Source organism: Pantherophis guttatus, chromosome 3, assembly GCF_059756535.1.
Source record: "Pantherophis guttatus breed Tessera chromosome 3, ASM5975653v1, whole genome shotgun sequence".
NCBI classification, from domain to species: domain Eukaryota; kingdom Metazoa; phylum Chordata; class Lepidosauria; order Squamata; family Colubridae; genus Pantherophis; species Pantherophis guttatus.
In genome coordinates this window covers 50147020-50165188 of record NC_142065.1, presented here as the reverse complement: position 1 = coordinate 50165188, position 18169 = coordinate 50147020, and the positions used below count along the sequence as shown (strand labels likewise).

General features: G+C 37.0%; 2 protein-coding genes across 6 annotated transcripts in view; one reads left to right on the top strand and one right to left on the bottom strand.

The window, feature by feature from the left end:
* ILRUN (inflammation and lipid regulator with UBA-like and NBR1-like domains) overlaps positions 1-965 on the bottom strand; it is a 49774-nt gene extending 48809 nt beyond the window's left edge. For 3 of the 5 annotated variants that reach the window (XM_087891051.1, XM_034414620.2, XM_034414618.2), the window contains exon 1: positions 603-950. In XM_087891051.1, the coding sequence (XP_087747177.1) occupies positions 603-760 (158 nt within the window). In that variant the 5' untranslated portion in view covers positions 761-950. Of the gene's footprint in view, positions 1-602 lie in introns of all 5 variants that reach the window. The other 2 variants (XM_034414619.2, XM_087891052.1) reach the window with 2 other exon arrangements.
* A 3878-nt stretch (positions 966-4843) lies between these two features.
* SNRPC (small nuclear ribonucleoprotein polypeptide C) lies at positions 4844-12534 on the top strand. The gene is made up of 6 exons (XM_034414621.3): positions 4844-4915; positions 5594-5636; positions 6019-6127; positions 7394-7483; positions 7734-7838; positions 12170-12534. The coding sequence occupies exons 1-6, from the start codon at positions 4908-4910 to the stop codon at positions 12292-12294; spliced, it is 480 nt and encodes a 159-aa protein (XP_034270512.1). The 5' UTR covers positions 4844-4907; the 3' UTR covers positions 12295-12534.
* Positions 12535-18169: the final 5635 nt, after the last annotated feature.

The following is an 18169-nucleotide window of genomic DNA, read 5'->3' as shown; positions in this document are numbered from 1 at the left end:
TGGAAAGGCTTGTTGTATTACATTATTATATGACATTCAGCTTTTTATAGCATCAAAACACCTTTAAAGCCTGAACATATTTAAAAAAAAAAATTCAAAAAGCTGAAGGAGGTTGTCTCTGGGTTAAGCAACAGAGACCATTAAAAAAAAAAACCCCACAATGTGATGGAACCAGTTACAAAGAACAAGACAGGTCGAGCAAAAACCGGGATTTGAACCCTAGTGTAGGAAGCCTGACCCACTATAGGAAGAAGGCCTCACACGACGCCTTGTAGGGATAAGGTGACTGCACCTGTATGACTTGTCCTGCAAGTGAAGAAGCGTCACATCACAGGGTTGTTTACATCTGACAGAGCTGCTCCGCCTGCCATTACTCCTCACCTAACAGGGTTTAAGTCCGTGGACAAATTCTCGACCGCGCTCCATTAGCGGGGTAACTTCCCTTGTGGGCAGTGAGGGGCTCGGAAGAACAAGCTGGGCCTGGCAAAGTGAGTTTCCCACCTCTCCAACTCGGCCCACCCGAGGGGGCCAACCGCCCTCCCCACTTCTCCAACTACCCGTCGCCCTGGTCCCATCCCGTCCCGCTCCTCCCAGCGGTGTACCAGTTCGTCATGTCCAGGAAGAAGGCGCAGCCAGCCGGGCTGAGCTGAAAGCCAAGGAGCCGCTGAAATTCGCCAATGAGCACGTCCTTGTCGGTGGTTCCCAGACAGCTGAACTTCTGCATCAGCTCGGCGTCCAGATCCACGTCCATCCCCTCCATGGCGGCGCGACCCCTTCTTCCCGCGCCAGCCCGGCCCCTTCCACTAGGCCCCGGGCTGCCCGTGAGCCGCCGCTGCCGCCTGCTCAAAGCTGCATGGGGGGGGGGGTGGAGGGGGGGGTGAGGGAGAACGAGCGAGCGAGTGAGCGAACAGCACGCAAAGCACGCCGATGCCGCGGCGTAACGTCAGCACGTACCGTGATTTCACAAACGTGATGACGTCAGCCCCGGTGGATCAAAATACAAACCTTTCAAATGAAAGAAAAACGTTAAGCGCTTTTTTTTTCCCCACTCGGGGTCTCGGCTGGTGACAATCCCCGACTGAAGCTGCGTGGGGGGGGCTCGGAAGCTGGGCTGAGTCAGGGCTGGAGACTCGACGGAGAAATTCAAACGTTTCCTTGGAAAGGGAGAGTGGAAAATTTACTTCCCTTTTACTGCCTTCCAAGACCAGAGAATCAAGTTCACGAAGGAGCCGAGTTCTGCTCAAAAGAAACTTTGTAAAACATTTGAGCTGCAGTAGTAGTAACCTTAGATTGCACTGAGCCTTGCCCGTCTTTGTTTGGGGACTTCCATGGAATCTCATGGGATTTCTAACTTCCGTGTGCATGAAGGTCACTGAAGTATTTGTTGCTCTATTGTTTTTGTATTGTGTGTGTGTGGTTTTTTTTTTTCTGTTTGGACAGGAAGGACATTTAACTCGGTGAATCAGTCCCGTGCAAATAAGAGAAAATTCGTTGATTACCAATTGCATTTCCTAAATCATATTTTATATCCTACAGATCTGATTTTCCATAAACACATAACTCTTAGACTATTGCCATAGTTCTTATTTGCAGTATACATTATAGGTTACCACAGCCCATCTTTCAAATAACCCCACCTTCTGTCTTTTGCCTGAAATCTGGAAGAGACTATATTAACATTTGCTTCCGGACTTTTGACAAAGAAACGGAAGGCTAACAACATTTTTTAAATTTTATGGTCTCTTTTTTCCTTCCCCTCCCCTTCTAACTGAGCCATTGGATTTTTTTTGTTGTTGTTTTGGTCATTAAAAAAGAATGGGATACAGATACCACAAAGATGGCTAAGAAACTGGTTCAGATTACTTGCACCTTATGAAATGAGTTGCATTTTGTGTTTCATGGCAGATATAAAAAACTGAATGAAAACTTCATTATAGACAAAGGAATATTCATGTTTTGCATTTGAAAAAAATGAGACCACAACAGATAAATGATTGATAATGGTTTTTAAAGTTTTAATTTTATTTTCTATAAAATATGAGAGTAACCATTTCCAATATTCAGCAAGCCATCTATAAAACCTACTTCTACATCTGTTTACTGCCCACTCAATTTTTATTGGTTATTAATAAGGCTGTTTATTTTTATCACAGTGAAATTCTTAACTCTCTGAGATAGAAAAATAAAATACCCATTTAGTACTTATAGTAATTGATGAAGCTGAAACTGAAATAAATTCCATTAAATTCAGTGAAGATTTTTAATCCTAAATAAATGTGAATATTTAACAAGAATCTAGTAGTTAATTATAATCTAGGTTTGCCAAAAAGGAAAATCAACATTTCATTAAAAAGAAAAATAAACCCCAAGAGTTGGTAGTGCAGTTCACAATACTCATCTAATTATTTATAAATAAATGCAAAGTAAAAAACCAAAATATAAATATATAAATGATTAATTATGTAAATAATTGTGATGAGCAATTGTGGAAGTTTATACTTTTAAGTATGAAAAAGCTCTCACTCAATTTTAATGATCAAATGCAATTTGCTGTATGTATGACTGTTATGTATGACTAATATCTATAAACCAACTAGAGTCCATTGGAACTGAAGCAGTGGATAAATTGTATAAAGAAAGGTATGCCATGATATGTATTTCAAAGTAATTCATCTACTTGGTTGTTAAACAGCTAAATTGTCAACATTAAATAATTACATGATTAATAATAAAAAGTTCATTCCAAGTTAATTATTTTATACAAGATAGGTACTTCATATTTGCATTACTATTTGACTTACGTATATATTTGTATCATATATTCCACTATTTATTTCATTGAACCCACACCAACAGACTCTTTGGTTTACAAAATCTAATGCAAAGTTAAAACAATTAAAAACAGTCCAAACTAAAACAGTATAAAGCACGATGCAACCCTCCCTCCCCAACACATTTACTCTACACCAAGGAACAAAACCAAGTTTTAAGGGCTTTTCAGAACCCCAGAAGAATAGGCGTCATCAGAATTTCTGAAGGGATGCTGTTCCAGAGTATGGAACAGCACACTTCCTAAGACACACTTGCTAAGTCCTGAGACTTTAGCATAGAAGAGACCTGGTACATACCCACTCTGCCCAAATGTATAGAAGAGTTATAAAGACTTACCACCTAAAAGCCAACTGATAGCAAATGGAACTTAAGTAGCAGCAGTGACACATGAGCACAAGTAGTGACTATTACTACTAGCACTGCCACATTTTGAACCTGCTGTAACTTCCGGATGGACTTCAAAGGCAGCCCCATGTATAGCACCTTGCAAATACAAATACTATAAGAATTATAACTTTGTTAACTAATGCCAAGTCAACTAACTGAGGCAGGAAGGGGGGAATTGACTCGATTGTCTGCTGTCTGTTCTAAACAGTGAGATATCATTGTGGGGAAAAGCAGTCATATTAGTAATTTTCATTCATTATTGGGAGGAAAGCATAATAAACAGAAAAGTCAGTACTTTGCCAATTATTTCAAAAATCCCAACATGGGTAGGACTTATGGAAGATTTAGGATTTGCTCTGCTCTCCTAGCATTGTCCAACTGTCAAATTTAGTTCATCGGCTGCTGCAAATTTTTCTGAAATATGAAATATTAGTTACAACAGTTCTTGAAGTTTTTGACTGTTAATACTTTAATCCATTCTATTTCTATATTTCTGATGAATATCAGCTGGTTTGATTCACACAGAAACTGATGCGGCTGGTCGTTTTGTTCTAGATGACTTCCAGATGTTAATATTAAAGTATATTACTGAAGGAAATATAGCTTGGTTGGTTCAGCTTTTGTTCCTTTTTTTATCTGTCAGTGAGTTCTGCACACTAATTGATTACATCTGCTTATTTCAGCTGTCGCACATTTTTACCCACTATATGGGTTACAGTTAAGGCCATCAACCGACAGTTTACAGTTAGCTATTTTCCAAGGCACCCGAAGGCCAGACAAGGAATAATAGATGGAGACTGATCAAGGAGAGATTCAACCTAGAAATAAGGAGAATTTTTTTGCCGAAAGCAATCAACCAATGGAAACAACTTGCCTTCTGAAGTTGTGGGAGCTTCATCACTGGAAGCTTTCAAGAAGAGACTGGACTGTCATCTGTCAGAAATGGTGTAGTAGGGTTCTCCTGCTTGGGGGGGTTGGACTAGATGACCTACAAGATCCCTTCCAACTCTGTTAATCTGTTAAAAGTTGTGTGTGCAAATTTATGTTCCCACACTGAAATCACAACTAGGATATTGCACCAATTAATATGTCTATCACTGGCAAAAACCTTTAAACAACAGTGGTAGGCAAAAAAAGAACAAGAGCTGTTATTTCTATAATTAGGAAAATATTTACATCACCAAGTGCAAATTGATTGATCTATTAACAACCGATCTTGATACAACTTCTAAATCTCAAAACCCTAATAGACTAAGGTTAAATACGTTCTTTCCTCCGTAATCCCTTCCCGCCCCATTCCTTTATACTGTGAACTATAACCAGATGTATTCCAAAATGATTGAGCTACAATTCTTACATAATCCCCGATTATTGATTTACTGACTGCGAATAAAGAAAAATGAACTTGAAAATTGAAAATTGGGAGTACGAAGCAGAAACCTCCGCAATCTATAAAAACGTCAACATACATCATTTAGGTACAACCACAGTTATAATCGCTGAGCACTTTCCACCTGCGGCAAAGTTTCTGCCACGGAGGAAACTCTTTTGCACAAGCCGACAGAGTCTTACCGATAGAAACTTACCGGAAGTGCTGTTTATGTATGTTAAAAAACTACGTCGCGCAACAAAAACGTCATTTCCTATAAACGTTTGCGGGAATCGGAACCGCATCGCCTGGAGTTAACATGCCGAAGTGAGTGAACTGGGTAGATTAGAGATGAAAATGCAGGACGGCTGGGTGGGAGAATGTGTTCCGAAAAAGAAGACTCTGTAATACGAATAAGCGTCTCTTATTGCTTGGCTAAATGGATTTCTATCTGAACATCGCTTTAGGTTTTCCTCCAATATTTGCGGTTGAAGTTTCTCCCCTTCTTTTTCTCTGTTTTTGGAAACACATTTCCAGGAATATAAATTTCTTTGGCTGCCAAGTGCATTAGATACTAACAGCAGCCTCTTTCCATTTTGGCTATTTGCTGAAATGAATTGTGTATGATTGATGTTTTCAGAATCAGGAATTGGGTCTAAGATTGCTAGAGCCTAGCTGTTAAAACAGCTGACTCTAACTGATACATTTTATTGTGTGATTATTTATATACAAACATGAGAGACAATTTTTTTTCCTCCTAATTTTATTGCTAGGATTGTTAAACTATTACAGAGAATTGATGGACATAGATATAGCTTTAGTAATACATTTGAAGTAAATGCAACTGAACATTTAAGATTTTTGAAGAAAAATATGCTTTTACTACAAAAGCAAAGAATTAAATTGATTGGCTTACTGAAATCTGATAACCATTTTCTAACACATATTAAAGAACCTAGTAGCAAATTACTCCTACTTCCTATGAATATTTGTTTTGCTTTTCAGGTTTTATTGTGATTACTGTGATACTTATCTCACCCATGACTCTGTAAGTAGAAATTTTAACAGTGTTATGATCAGAAAATTTAAAATTATTTTTCCATTCACTTATTAGTTCTGATTATATTCCTTAGTTAAGAATTGGAGTTTAAAACTGATTATTTAATGTGTTTGTAGGCAGGTGTAAAGAAGTGATGAGAATGAATGTGTTTAGATACTCATGCTTCAACTATTTAAATATGTGTTTAATTGCAGTTATAATTAAAGCAATGAGAGAGAAATGAACTCGTGTAACATAAATGCAAATTTTAAAGGCTGTGAGAATTTATTTGGAAGCTATTTTTGTGACCAGATACATGCATTGGAGATAAATTTTGGGTTTGTAAGTATAATGAATGTTTGGAGAGTAATGGGGTGTTCTTTTCTTCCAGCCATCTGTGAGGAAAACCCATTGCAGTGGCAGGAAACATAAAGAGAATGTGAAAGATTACTATCAAAAATGGATGGAAGAACAAGCACAGAGCCTGATAGATAAAACAAGTAAGTCTTATTTCAAATATTGCTTTGTATTTGTCAGTCCTGAAGTTCTGGTATGAAGTACAGACATTGTTTTGTTTTAATCTCTCAAAACATTGGAATGAAATTACCATATGTAAAGCTGTTTAGGATTGTGTTTGATAGCAGAGTAACTGTCCATAAACTGGTGGACAACGTATGGCAGACATAAACTTTGTCTATAAGGAATAGGTCCAAATTAAGTGCTGGGGAGAATTGACAAAAAAAATCTAAACTTTGAAAATAGGCTGGATCTCGTTGAGGACTGCTGAGAAATAAATATATTTATTTAACCTTTATTTGCCATAGGAGGTTTATTTATTTGGAGGTTCCTGTAGTCTGCAGTTTGCCACCCAGCTCCAATGGACTTTCAATGTATCCCCATGATAAAAGGATTTAGGTAGTAACTTGGATTCTTGCCACCTCCTCCATTAGAACCTTTCCTTACTGGTCATGTAATCCAGAACATTAAGGGGTTTAGAAAGAATTTCAAAAGTCATGTTCTACATGCTTTCTTTACTTTATGATTAGTGTCTATAGAAAATCTTCTCAGCTTCCTGTACTAGAAACGGAGTCTAAAAATTTATAGCCCATGCTGGGTAGAAATAACTGCTGTATTTTAGTGGAAAATACTGAATGCATATTCTAAATTCCTAAAAGAAAATCCTTGATATAGTCAGCATTTCATAACAAATATTCAATATTCTTTGTACAAAACTGATATTATTTGGTTTTATTTGTTTTAAAATATTTAGAAAATTATTTTTAATTTGAAATTTTCTGAACACATTGGTACCTTGTTTGAGGTTTTGAAAAGCAACTCTATTTTATTTACTCACTGCTTTCAGTTTCTTCATGAATATTTTACATGGAAATTGTGTTCACTGCAACTTGTTAGTAAATATATGGTATTTAGGATTTCAGATTTAGCTGGGAATAATTCTCACAGAATTTGTATCAGCATACAAATTGTGGAAAAAGTGGAAGCTTGGAAAAAGTATTTGTGTGTTATATGGTAATCTCTTATTTTTATACTTGAAAATTTCACTTAAAATTGATGAAATAGATAGAATTTGATTTTAAAATTAAATACTTTCATTAAGAAATAAATCCAGACAATTGTATACCTTAATAAGGTGGATTATTTGAAACTTTACAGAATTGCATTCTATATGTTGTACAATAATTGGAAAATATTTTTTCAGTAGTCTGTTAATATTTATATCTTTCCATTTTTCCCCATTAATACAGCGGCTGCATTTCAGCAAGGCAAAATCCCACCTACCCCGTTCTCTGCTCCACCTCCTGGGGGAGCAATGATACCACCACCGCCTAATATCCGTATGTATGAATATTGTTACTCTATTTCTGATAAATCTATATATAGAAATCTAAGAGAATACTATATTATTTTATTTTAATATTAGTTGGTTATTCGTTTTAAAGAATATTGTTCCGTTCCTAGTAAGTTATCCAATAGGCATTTGCTATTTGTACATAAACTTTAACACAACTAAAATGTTTTCACATTTTGAGATACTGAATTGATATATAAGACTGATTGACATATTTGTTTTTTTCTATACTTTAGCTGGTCCTCCACGGCCTGGTATGATGCCAGCACCCCATATGGGTGGACCACCAATGATGCCAATGATGGGACCACCTCCTCCAGGAATGATGCCAGTTGGACCTGGTAGGTTATAGATTGAATAAATGCTTACATCTTCCTATTCTGAAGATGTGTATGTAATGTACTAGCTGTACATTATATCCTTTTTCTGGAACAGCAAACCTGCATATTATAAGGTGGCTAGTGACATCTATCAAGGATCAAGATTTGGACTGTGCCATAGCAAGGAAAAATCTTTAGAAATGGTATATTGTGGGTTGCCACAAGAAATTCCCATGAAAAAAACAGGACACTACCAGTACCATTGTAGAAGAATGAGCTAGAAAGTTTAAGAATAAAGATTGGCCCTTATTGTTACTGCACAGGGAAACTCCCAGTATGTCTTTTCTAGAATTTTCAGATGTCTATACTTTGGAGTTACTTTACTAGCTTCTCTCACTGATCAAATATATAATGTATGTAAGTTTACAGAAGGAAGAAAATATAGGCTAAAACTATATGTGATATTTTATTTCCTTCCTTCTTTCCTTCCTTCCTCTTAATCTTGTTTTGCTGTATTTCATTTATTAAGTGGGACTCTAAAAAAGACAATACACATTTTTGTAGTGTGCTTTTATTCTGAAGAGGTTGGAATTTTTCTTCTTCTTTCATGCTCTGGTGTAGATCATTGCGAGGCCTTCCGAGCAAATAAAGATGCAATAAAAGCTTTAGAAAAATTTGTTTTATTTCAGAACAATTTCGCTGGACTACTAATATCAAAATAGAGCATATAGAAAAACCACTTGAGGCAGTTGTACTGGCGCAACTGTTATTGTGTGTAATTTTTATTAAGATTTTTGTTTGTAAAAGTATAATACAAACAACTTAAAAAACTAAAGAGAATAGAAGAGTAAAATGTACAAGAAAAGAGATGAAAGAAGTAAGAATATAATAAGAAATGTATAAAGAAGCAACTTGTGACCTTTATTACAACTAGTAAATAAACTTTGTAAATCTAGACCCTCCCTGTAAGGTTACAGACTTATCTCTCCATCCTGTATCCTATTTCTTAACTATAAACAAATCCATTAAAAATCATCTTTTCAGTCCTTGTGTCAGAGGAAAGTCCTTATGGAGTTGCTAGAACAAGATAGCTTGTTTAACCTTTCTTTTACAAATAAATCAACTTTGTATTCCTTCTAATAGTTTTAATCTTTAGTTCATTCAAGTATGGCATACTGTGGATTTGATTTCTCCTTATTTCTTTTTCCATTGAACAGAGTTCTTCAAGGCTTTAACAAACCTCTTTTATAAATTCAATGAGAAAAATCCAGGCCACTCTATTTGTTTGTCATTTGTGTTTCTTTTTTAAATTTTAAAACCTCAGCCAATTTTATTTCTAGATCCAGTGAAACATCCATTTCTTGGCCTGTCGTTGAAAATCTACTTTAGTTACCTTCTCTGTTTTGTCAGATAAAATTGGTTCTGTCATTTCTTCAATAACACCTTTTGGGCATAGTCTATCCATAGAAACAGACATCACTGTTGATATTGTGGCTACTATTTTCTGCTACCATTTTTCAAAAAACTTCAGTATTTTTGTTATAATGCTTTACATCACATTATATAATTGTAAATTTTTCTTCTAAGAACTTTAGTCCCCTCTAGTGTCCAGTTTTTGAAATCATGAAATTGTCTATCATTATATTTTGTAAAAATCAAAACAATCTATTTCCCACAAAAAGTTATTTGTTCTTTGTAATTCCAGTATCTTATTGTACAAGTTTCAATATTCCAATTTTATCTGGACCCTTAGTCTATTTATAAGATCAAAATAATTAGGTTTTCGCTATTTATTTCAGATTATTTAAATTCTTAAGCTTATGATTAAAAATTTCTTTCATTCAGGAATGAGGACCCAGATTATTGGAGGCAATATGCTGACTCTGTAAACTGCTTAGATAGGGCTGTAAGAGCACTATGAAGCAGTATATAAGTCTAAGTACTATTGCTATTGCAGGTAGACTTATCCAGCATTTTCCAACTTGTTCCGAAGGTCTATAATAGCTGAAAAGTAGTTAATGAGCATTTTCTGAAAGTGATTAGAAAAGTGAGATTTGTGAATTTAGTGCTATTTAAAAGCCTTATCCCGCTTGTGAGCAAGATGATCATCTTAAAGGGTTCAAACCTGAAGAAAACCATTGTCCTTGTGTTGAGCAGCCATCTGAAGCACATATGTTCTTTTATCCTCTCCTTATCCAGGGAGGTTCTAAGGAACCCATTTACTCACTGATTTCTTGGTCTTTGCCACAGTCATCAGCTCCACTTTCACAGAGCCATTTTCTGTTTGCCATGCCTTTCCTGGAAGAGAGGAGTGGAGCACTTGCTCTGACTTTGACTTGGTGGAATTTGAAGCCTTAACACTGTAGGAGGAATTAATAAATTACAAAGTGTCTTACTTTAAAAATTGAAATTTTTTTTTAGCAATTTGAAATTATAAGGTTTCCTGCCACAGCACAGCTGATGATACTTTTACAGCTGATTTTAAGCGTCGCAATGCAGGAGGCTTTTGCTATGTATTACATTATATTATGGCGGTGGTTTGTCCAAACTTTTCAAAAACTCTTGCTCCCTCTTCTTTTTATTCTCTTCCAGAGCTTTTGCTATCAATTCAGTTACTTACCTATTAACTCACTCCTTTTTCCACTCTTTTCAGTGAGACTGAGAAGGGAATTGACTGATTAAATCTCTTTGTTTAAAAACTTTCTCAATGCTTCCATAGCTTTCTCTATGTTTATATTGCAAGATGTACTTCCCTCTGGGTCTTCTGCCATCCTTTCCATGTTTGAGGTTTTCCTGGAGTCTCCATGTAGTTATCTCCCTCTGTCATATAGAAGGTAGATAGGATAACCTTGACAAACAAAGGGGACTCCCACTATCGAAGAAAGAATCAGATAAATGTGGTTTGAGACCATATCAAGAAAGATTTGTGAAACACTCAGAGTCCCGTCCCCCCGCTCTCAATTTATATGAAGATAAAAGAGGGGAAAGCACATTCAGACTTGCAAAATTCTATTACTAAAGTTACGATAATTTTACTAGTAATAAAGTAACTTTTACACAGTGTCTGTTTCATGAATCTGGTCTATCCTGGGTTTGGAGTGAAGCACTTCCCTCTTTTTAGTTCTTTGTTTCTCTCAGGAAAGCTTCCAGGTAATGTCTTCACTCTTCCCCTCCCTCTGAAGCCAGAAAAGAACAACTCGCTGCAACAATCCAGCATGTTCATAGCAATGTCTTTCTCCAGACGCCAATTTCCTGCACAATTACCCCAAAATAACTTACTGGTCCCAATGCATCAAAATGATGCAGGCTCAAATGTGGCAATGTTCTCTCTCAAACCAGCAGCATTTTCCCCAGTAACTGAGGAAATGAGTTTCCCTCCTGGGCTTTAGAATACCAGCACTGTATATTAGGTTTAGCCAGTGAGAATTTTGCCTCCATCTGTCCCACAACAGTTCTGCCTAGCAGCCTGGGCACGTTTTCTGCTTTCATGGCAACACGGCTGTACTCCCAAACCATATCTGAGCTGCTTCTACCCATTTGTTTCTCTCTCCCCACCCCCACCCCCGCTCTGTGAATCACACCAGTGCAGCAGTAGCCAACATGGCCATAAAAGCCATATGCCACATTTACGGATACGTCTAATAATACTGTAGCTCTATTCATTTTTTCCATCTCTCATTCCTTTTCCAATGCAAAAACTGTTGCCTCCTTTCTGATGAACTGGGGAGGAGGAGGAAAATTCAGGTATCTGTGATACCTTGCTTTACTGTAGCCTTGTAGCCTATTGTATTGTAGCCTACTATAATATATGGTAGCTGCAATTCTGAAAGTTTGAGAGCATTATCAGGATTATGGAAGACATCCAATTTAGAGCCTGTTTAAAAAGAATAATTACCATAATTTAAATAAATGTGTAATATAGTACTTTGGGCCCATATATCTTCTCTGTTAAAAAGGGTTCCATTCATAGAAGATTGCTTTCTTGCTGCCTACTTTCCTATGAAGTGCTCTGCTATTTGCACTGAAAAATCACTTGAAGGCCTTAAGAATAGTGCACAATAGAATACAAGTGGCCACAGACAGAGAGGAATAGTATTTGAATGAACAGATAAATATGCATCCTTGTGCAAGACTATGAAACAATGTTGGTTCTGCAAAGATTTATAAGATCTTGGAAACCACTTATAACATTTTCTTGGAATTCGTTTTTGTGTTGCAAAATGTAAAGAAAACACAAAGCCCTCTACAGACATTGAAAGATCCTTTTCATCACAATTTGATAAGCATTGTGACATAATGGCGTATAAATTAGTGCTACATTATTTTATGTTATGTTTTCTTTGCTTTTATAGCTCCAGGAATGAGGCCACCTATGGGAGGACATATGCCAATGATGCCAGGGCCACCAATGATGAGACCTCCATCCAGACCCATGATGGTACCAACCAGACCGGGAATGGCTCGCCCAGACAGATAAAGTGGAATTGGACCTACTGCTCCTTTTTTTTTTTTTAATGTATGCCTTTATTTTAAGCTGTGGAAGTTGCATTGCCCAAATTATCAACAATTTTTTTTAATTTACAATCTAAAATTGGGGGAGGGAGATGGAACCAGAGGGGGGGGGGAACCCATAAATATCAAACAAAGGCTTTGTAGCATTTCCCAAATAATTTTTCATGTTTGTTGTTAAAATAAAATATTGATAATTGCTTTCTCATATTTTGTGTCTGAAACTATAGAATCATCATCATCATTTAACGACCCCATAATCCTTTGCAGGGTGGAGTCTGGGCAACTGAATGGAGCTAGCAGAGTGTTTACTGGCCGGATGCCTTTTCTGTCAACCAATGCAGAGATTTGTTCAGCAGATATATTCTCATTGTGCCCAGAGAGAGAAATATCTGGCTCTACCTAGGATCGAACTCAAAGCCTCCTGATTGTGAGGCGAGAGCTCCACCTCTAGGCTACCACACCACTCCTGTGTGCTGAAACTAGAATGATTCCATTAAAATAATAATAATTTAAGATGGTATGCTTCTTCCCAAAAACATTGCTCATGGTGGGTGGTCCCTTCCATACCTTTCAAATTTGCATAGGCACTCTATTATTAACTTGCTCTCATACTTAGGGTGCTTTTATCACTCTAAACCAGGGGTGTCAAACTCGCAGTGTCACGTCAGCATCATGTGACGTATCGGGACTTTTCCCCTTCGCTAAACCAGGAGGGGGTGGAGCCAGCAAGTGACACATTCGGCCTGCAGGTTTTACACCCCTGCTCTAAACTAAGTGATGAGGTCTAGGATATTCCCTTCACCCTACACCTAACCACTCTGATCATTGTTCTATAACAATCTGTTTTGAAGGCTTCCTTCCATACAGTGTTTAGAATACTACTGTGAAACTACTACTAGTTGTGAGTGGGATAGGAAAAAAAGGACACTAAATTAAACTTTCTACTCCTTAGTCCTCAAGCCAGAGAATAGTTTGCACAATTTGAGGTGCAAGTGATTTTGCATTTGTTGCATCTTGATACTTGTTACATTGGGTGGAATGACAGCTGATCATCAGTATTCAAGATGGGTTCTTAATGGTAAATATTTCAGTAACTTATCCTTTCTTTCTTCAGATATACAGAAAATTTCTGTATTTCAAGATAAAAATATACATTGTTCTTCTTGTGCCATATCTGTCATCGGTGATCATGTTGGTGATCCTATTTTTATCAGCAGCCGCACAAAAAAGCGTTGCTGAGTTTTGTCCAAACCAGTCCCTTAGATTTTGAAGCCATCATGTTCTTCTGCCTGGACCTCGTTTGCCTTCAATCTTTCCTTCCTTTCCTTTGTTGCACTGTTAAATACATTGTTGCACTGTTAAAATTAAACAATTTGAAAACATACACAGTGTGCTTTAAATTGTATGTCAGTGAAGTAATTTTTACAGCATGAGCAACCACATAAATATTTTGTAATTTAGAGAAAGCCCTTTATAAAAGTCCTCTTTCAGAATTACCATTTCCTGAGGCAAAGTCAGTAGAAGCTGGCAGGAACAGTCCCAGGATTATTGTTGCTAAGCAACATGGCCATGTGATGATGTACTTTACAACCAAATTGCTTAGTGACAGAAATTTTGGACTCAATTACTGCCATTAACTTAGGGCTATCTGTAATCTTATTTTACAAGAACAAATGCATTTAAAACTTGAAAAGTTTAAACTAATGGAAATGTGAAATTGCTGATTTTGGGGAGGCATGGTAAACTGAAAATGTCTCTGTGAAAGCGGAGCTGACAACCACAGCAAATATTGAAGAACTGGTGAATAGGCTGATTCTTCGGAACCTCTCTGGATGGGGAGAGCAGGAAGGTTGCCCAAATGTGCTCCAGACAGCTGCTCTTCCTAAGGTGACTGTAGGATAACGGTCTTACACAAGTTTGAACATTAGGAGACGAAGGAACTGCAGCAGAGCTTTTAAAGGACAGTAAGTTTGCAAGACTTGGAAATTGTTAACCATTTAAAAGCTGTTAGGGACCTTTGTAACTACACATCTGAAAAGTCACTGAGTACATTTAACTTTAACATTGAACAAAGAAAAATTAATCATAAGCTTAAGAACAAAGAATTTGGAATAAACCGCAAAAAGCTAAATAAGATTTAAGAAAGTTATACATGGATTAAGGGTACAATTAACTTTGGAATAATTGTCTTACTATAAGATTTTGGACTTACTGGTAGCTATAAAAAAGAAATAGCTTCTTGTGAGAACCAGAGCTATTTTAGTTATCTTGGCTCATAATAAAGATGAGATGTTTTTAGAAAGTAGACACGAGGGGGGACTAAAGATTCTAAGTAGAAGGAAAATAAATACAAGCCTGCCTTTGGTGTCAGTTTACTGGCACTTACAAAATGATATGAAACTGCATTAGAAATATTAAAGGAGCTCTTTGAAGAATGGAGCGAGAAATTAGTAGCTACAATATCAGTGTCAATAATGTCTGATCATATGGATAGATTATATCCACAAAATGCTGCTGAGGAAACAACAGATGAGCAAATATTGTCTTATTTGAAACAAAGTATCTACAGTGGAACTACAAATAACAGGCAAAGAAAATGACTTGGAAAATGTTTTCTTATCTGGATCTACAAGAGGCTTATTAAACTCTTAAAGAATCTATGTGATGGAATAAAGAAGAATTGAACAGAAACCAAATCCCACAATAATATTTGAATAAGCACTAAAAATTAAATCTTAAAAGTAAAAGGAAGTCATAATAATCATGGCAAAGCTCTAATTAAAGAAAATACTGTATGAAATTTTTTAAAAACAGAATGATAGAAAGCCAGAAAATCTGTGGAGAAATAACATTTATTTAGGAACAAAAATTGTTAAAAACAAATAGAACAAGTAATACAGGATCGGCTGTGTCATATAATTTCAAATATATTTTAAGCCATTGAAAGATGATACATAAAATGTACATTTTTAAATTAAAATAAGTAAAAACATGCAAATAGGCCGGCAACAAAATAGGAAAGCACTAGAGCAACTGAACTGTTTAAAACTGCAGAAGAGCAGGCACTTTAGAGCAGTGGTGAAATCCAAATTTTTTTACTACCAGTTCTGTGGGCAAGGCAGGGTAAGGAGACTGCAAAATCTCCATTCCCACCCCACTCCAGGGGAAGGATACTGCAAAATCCCCATTCCCTCCCCACTCCAGGGGAAGGATATTGCAAAATCTCCATTCCCACCCCACTCTGGGGCCAGCCAGAGGTGGTATTTGCCGGTTCTCTGACCTACTCAAAATTTCTGCTACCAGTTCTCTGAACTGCTCAAAATTTCTAGGTACCGGTTCTCCAGAATCTATCAGAACCTGCTGGATTTCACCCCTGCTTTAAAGTTATGGAGAAGTATGTGGCCTAGAGATTTGAAAACACTGAATGAGGAAGAAGAGGAGGAGGGGAGACATAATGGAATGTGCAAATTGCACCATCATTATTCAAGAAATGTTTTGATAAGATCTTAAACTCATTACCCATTTAATATAATGAATATTTTATAGAATAACAGAATTGAAAAAGACGATAGCTGGAATTAAAACAGGAATCGAGATTCTAATAATTTGAAATATAGAGGATTGGAAATAATCCAATCTTGTTAGGTGACAATAAATAATTATTAAAAGCTTGGTTATGAAAGTAAAAATGGAATGTGAAAAATGTAAAATATTGAAATTAAAACAAAAAAGATAATAACCAGTATTATAACCAGATGAATTTAATGTTGATGATTAAAATAGTACAAAAGTTTTGTTGTTGTTATTTGGTTCAAGAATAAAGAAAGAAACTATGGTGTGTAAGAGAAATAAAAAGGGCATTAATCTTGGGAAGGAAGCCAAAGCTAAATTTACATAAAATTAAGGCACATAAAGATATAGCTATGAAAGTTATATATTTATATATTTAATATATTTATTTAAGACCAGAGTAGTGAAAGCTGGACACTAGACAAAGAGCAAGACAATAGCTATCTTCTAAATATCAATCCCAGCAGGGGTTAATAAGAGACAAAAACCAATAAACAGTCCCAATTGAATACTGTAAATACTAATTGCTCCTTTGAAGTAATGATGAGCACACACAAACTTACATACTTGAGCACATCATGCAAGTAGGTAATGGATTTTAAAGGAGGACAGTTCTATTTGGCAAGATTGGAGGAAGTAATATCTGGTTTAGGAGACTTCCATAAGGCTCTCCCACTGCTTAATAGCTCTCCCAGGGAATTCTCATAGTTAATTCATAGTCTGGAGTCAGGGGTGAAATGCTCCTGGTTTGGACCGGATCACCCGATCCGGTAGCAATGGCGGCGGGTGGTTCGGAGAACCAGTAGTAAAAATTCCTGTCCCTCCCCCATGCCCAGATGAGCCGCGCAATCATCAGAAGCTTTTTTTTTTACTTTTAAAAGCATTTTTTCTTCGGCCGAAAAAATGCTTTTAAAAGTAAAAAAAAAAGCCTCTGATGATCGCGCGGCTCAGCTGGGGATCGTCAGAGCCTTTAAAAGCATTTTTTGTACAACCTCTTCGGCCGAAGAGAAAAAAAGTAGAAAAAATGCTTTAAAAGTAAAAAAAAAAAAAAAAGTTGGCCACACCCACCCAGTCACATTACCCCCCACTAAGCCATGCCCACAGAACCAGTAGTAACAAATTTTACATTTCACCACTGTCTGGAGTTCTCTCTATAAAGCTTCCACTCATTAGTTCTTTTCTTATCCTTAGATGCTGTGGCGAATAAATCCATATCTCAACTCTGTGATATCCCTTCATGTATTGGAGGAATGTTATCATGTCTCCTTATAGCCGCCTCTTCCGTAAATTAAACATGTCAAGTTCCTTTAACTACTGTTTGTAGGATTTAGCCTCTAAGTCCCTTATTGTACTCACTAGTTTTCTTTGAACTTGTTACAGTTCCTTAGTGTCCTTTTTGGATTGTAGCAATCAGAACTGGATACAGCCAGGTACAGATGAATCAGTGCAGTATATATCTCTATTGCCGTAGCCCCAAACTGCCTTTTGGCAACTGCAGCACAATTCCTAATTTGTGGTTTACCAAAACTTCCAGTTCCTTCTTGCAAGTACTACTGTGAAGCCTAACGTGTACCTGTGCATCTATTTATTCCCTGCCTAAGGACAGAATACTACATTTCTCAACACTGAACATTTGGCTGGATAGGGCCCAAAATTCATGTCTATCAAGTTCCTCTTCAATTCAAATTCAATTCAAAAGGCCTGGAGACTAAAACATATGAAGAACGGTTGCAGGAACTGGGTATAGCCAGTCTGGAGAAAAGAAGGGCTGGGGGTGACATAATAGCAGTGTTCCAATAACTAAGGGGCTGCCACAAAGAAGAGGGGGTCATTTTCCAAAGCACCAGAAGGCAAGGCAAGAAACAATGGATGGAAACTAACCAAGGAAAGAAGCAACCTAGAATCAAGGAGAAATTTCCTAACAGTGAAAACAATTAAGCAGTGGAACACCTTGTCTTCAGAAGTTGTGGGTACTTCATCACTGGAGGCTTTTAAGAAAAGACTGGACAGCCACTGTGTGAAATGGGTCTCCTGCTTAAGCAGGGGGTTGAAGAGCCGAGGTGGCACAGTGGTTAGGGTGCAGTACTGCAGCTACTTCAGCTGATTGCTAGTTCAGCAGATCAGCGGCTCAAAGTTGACTCAGCCTTCCAGCCTTCCGAGGTGGGTAAAATGAGGACCCAGATTGTTGGGGGCAATGTGCTATTTAGTATACTGTCTTTGGTGTAAGCCGCCCAGAGTCCTCGGAGAGTGGGCAGCATAGAAATATGCAA

Bases quoted from the DNA above. Each gene is read 5' to 3' on its own strand.
- SNRPC (XM_034414621.3), top strand. The intron at 5,637-6,018 runs GTAAGTAGAAAT...CTTTTCTTCCAG, and splicing joins CTTATCTCACCCATGACTCT to CCATCTGTGAGGAAAACCCA. The intron at 7,484-7,733 runs GTATGTATGAAT...TCTATACTTTAG, and splicing joins ACCACCACCGCCTAATATCC to CTGGTCCTCCACGGCCTGGT.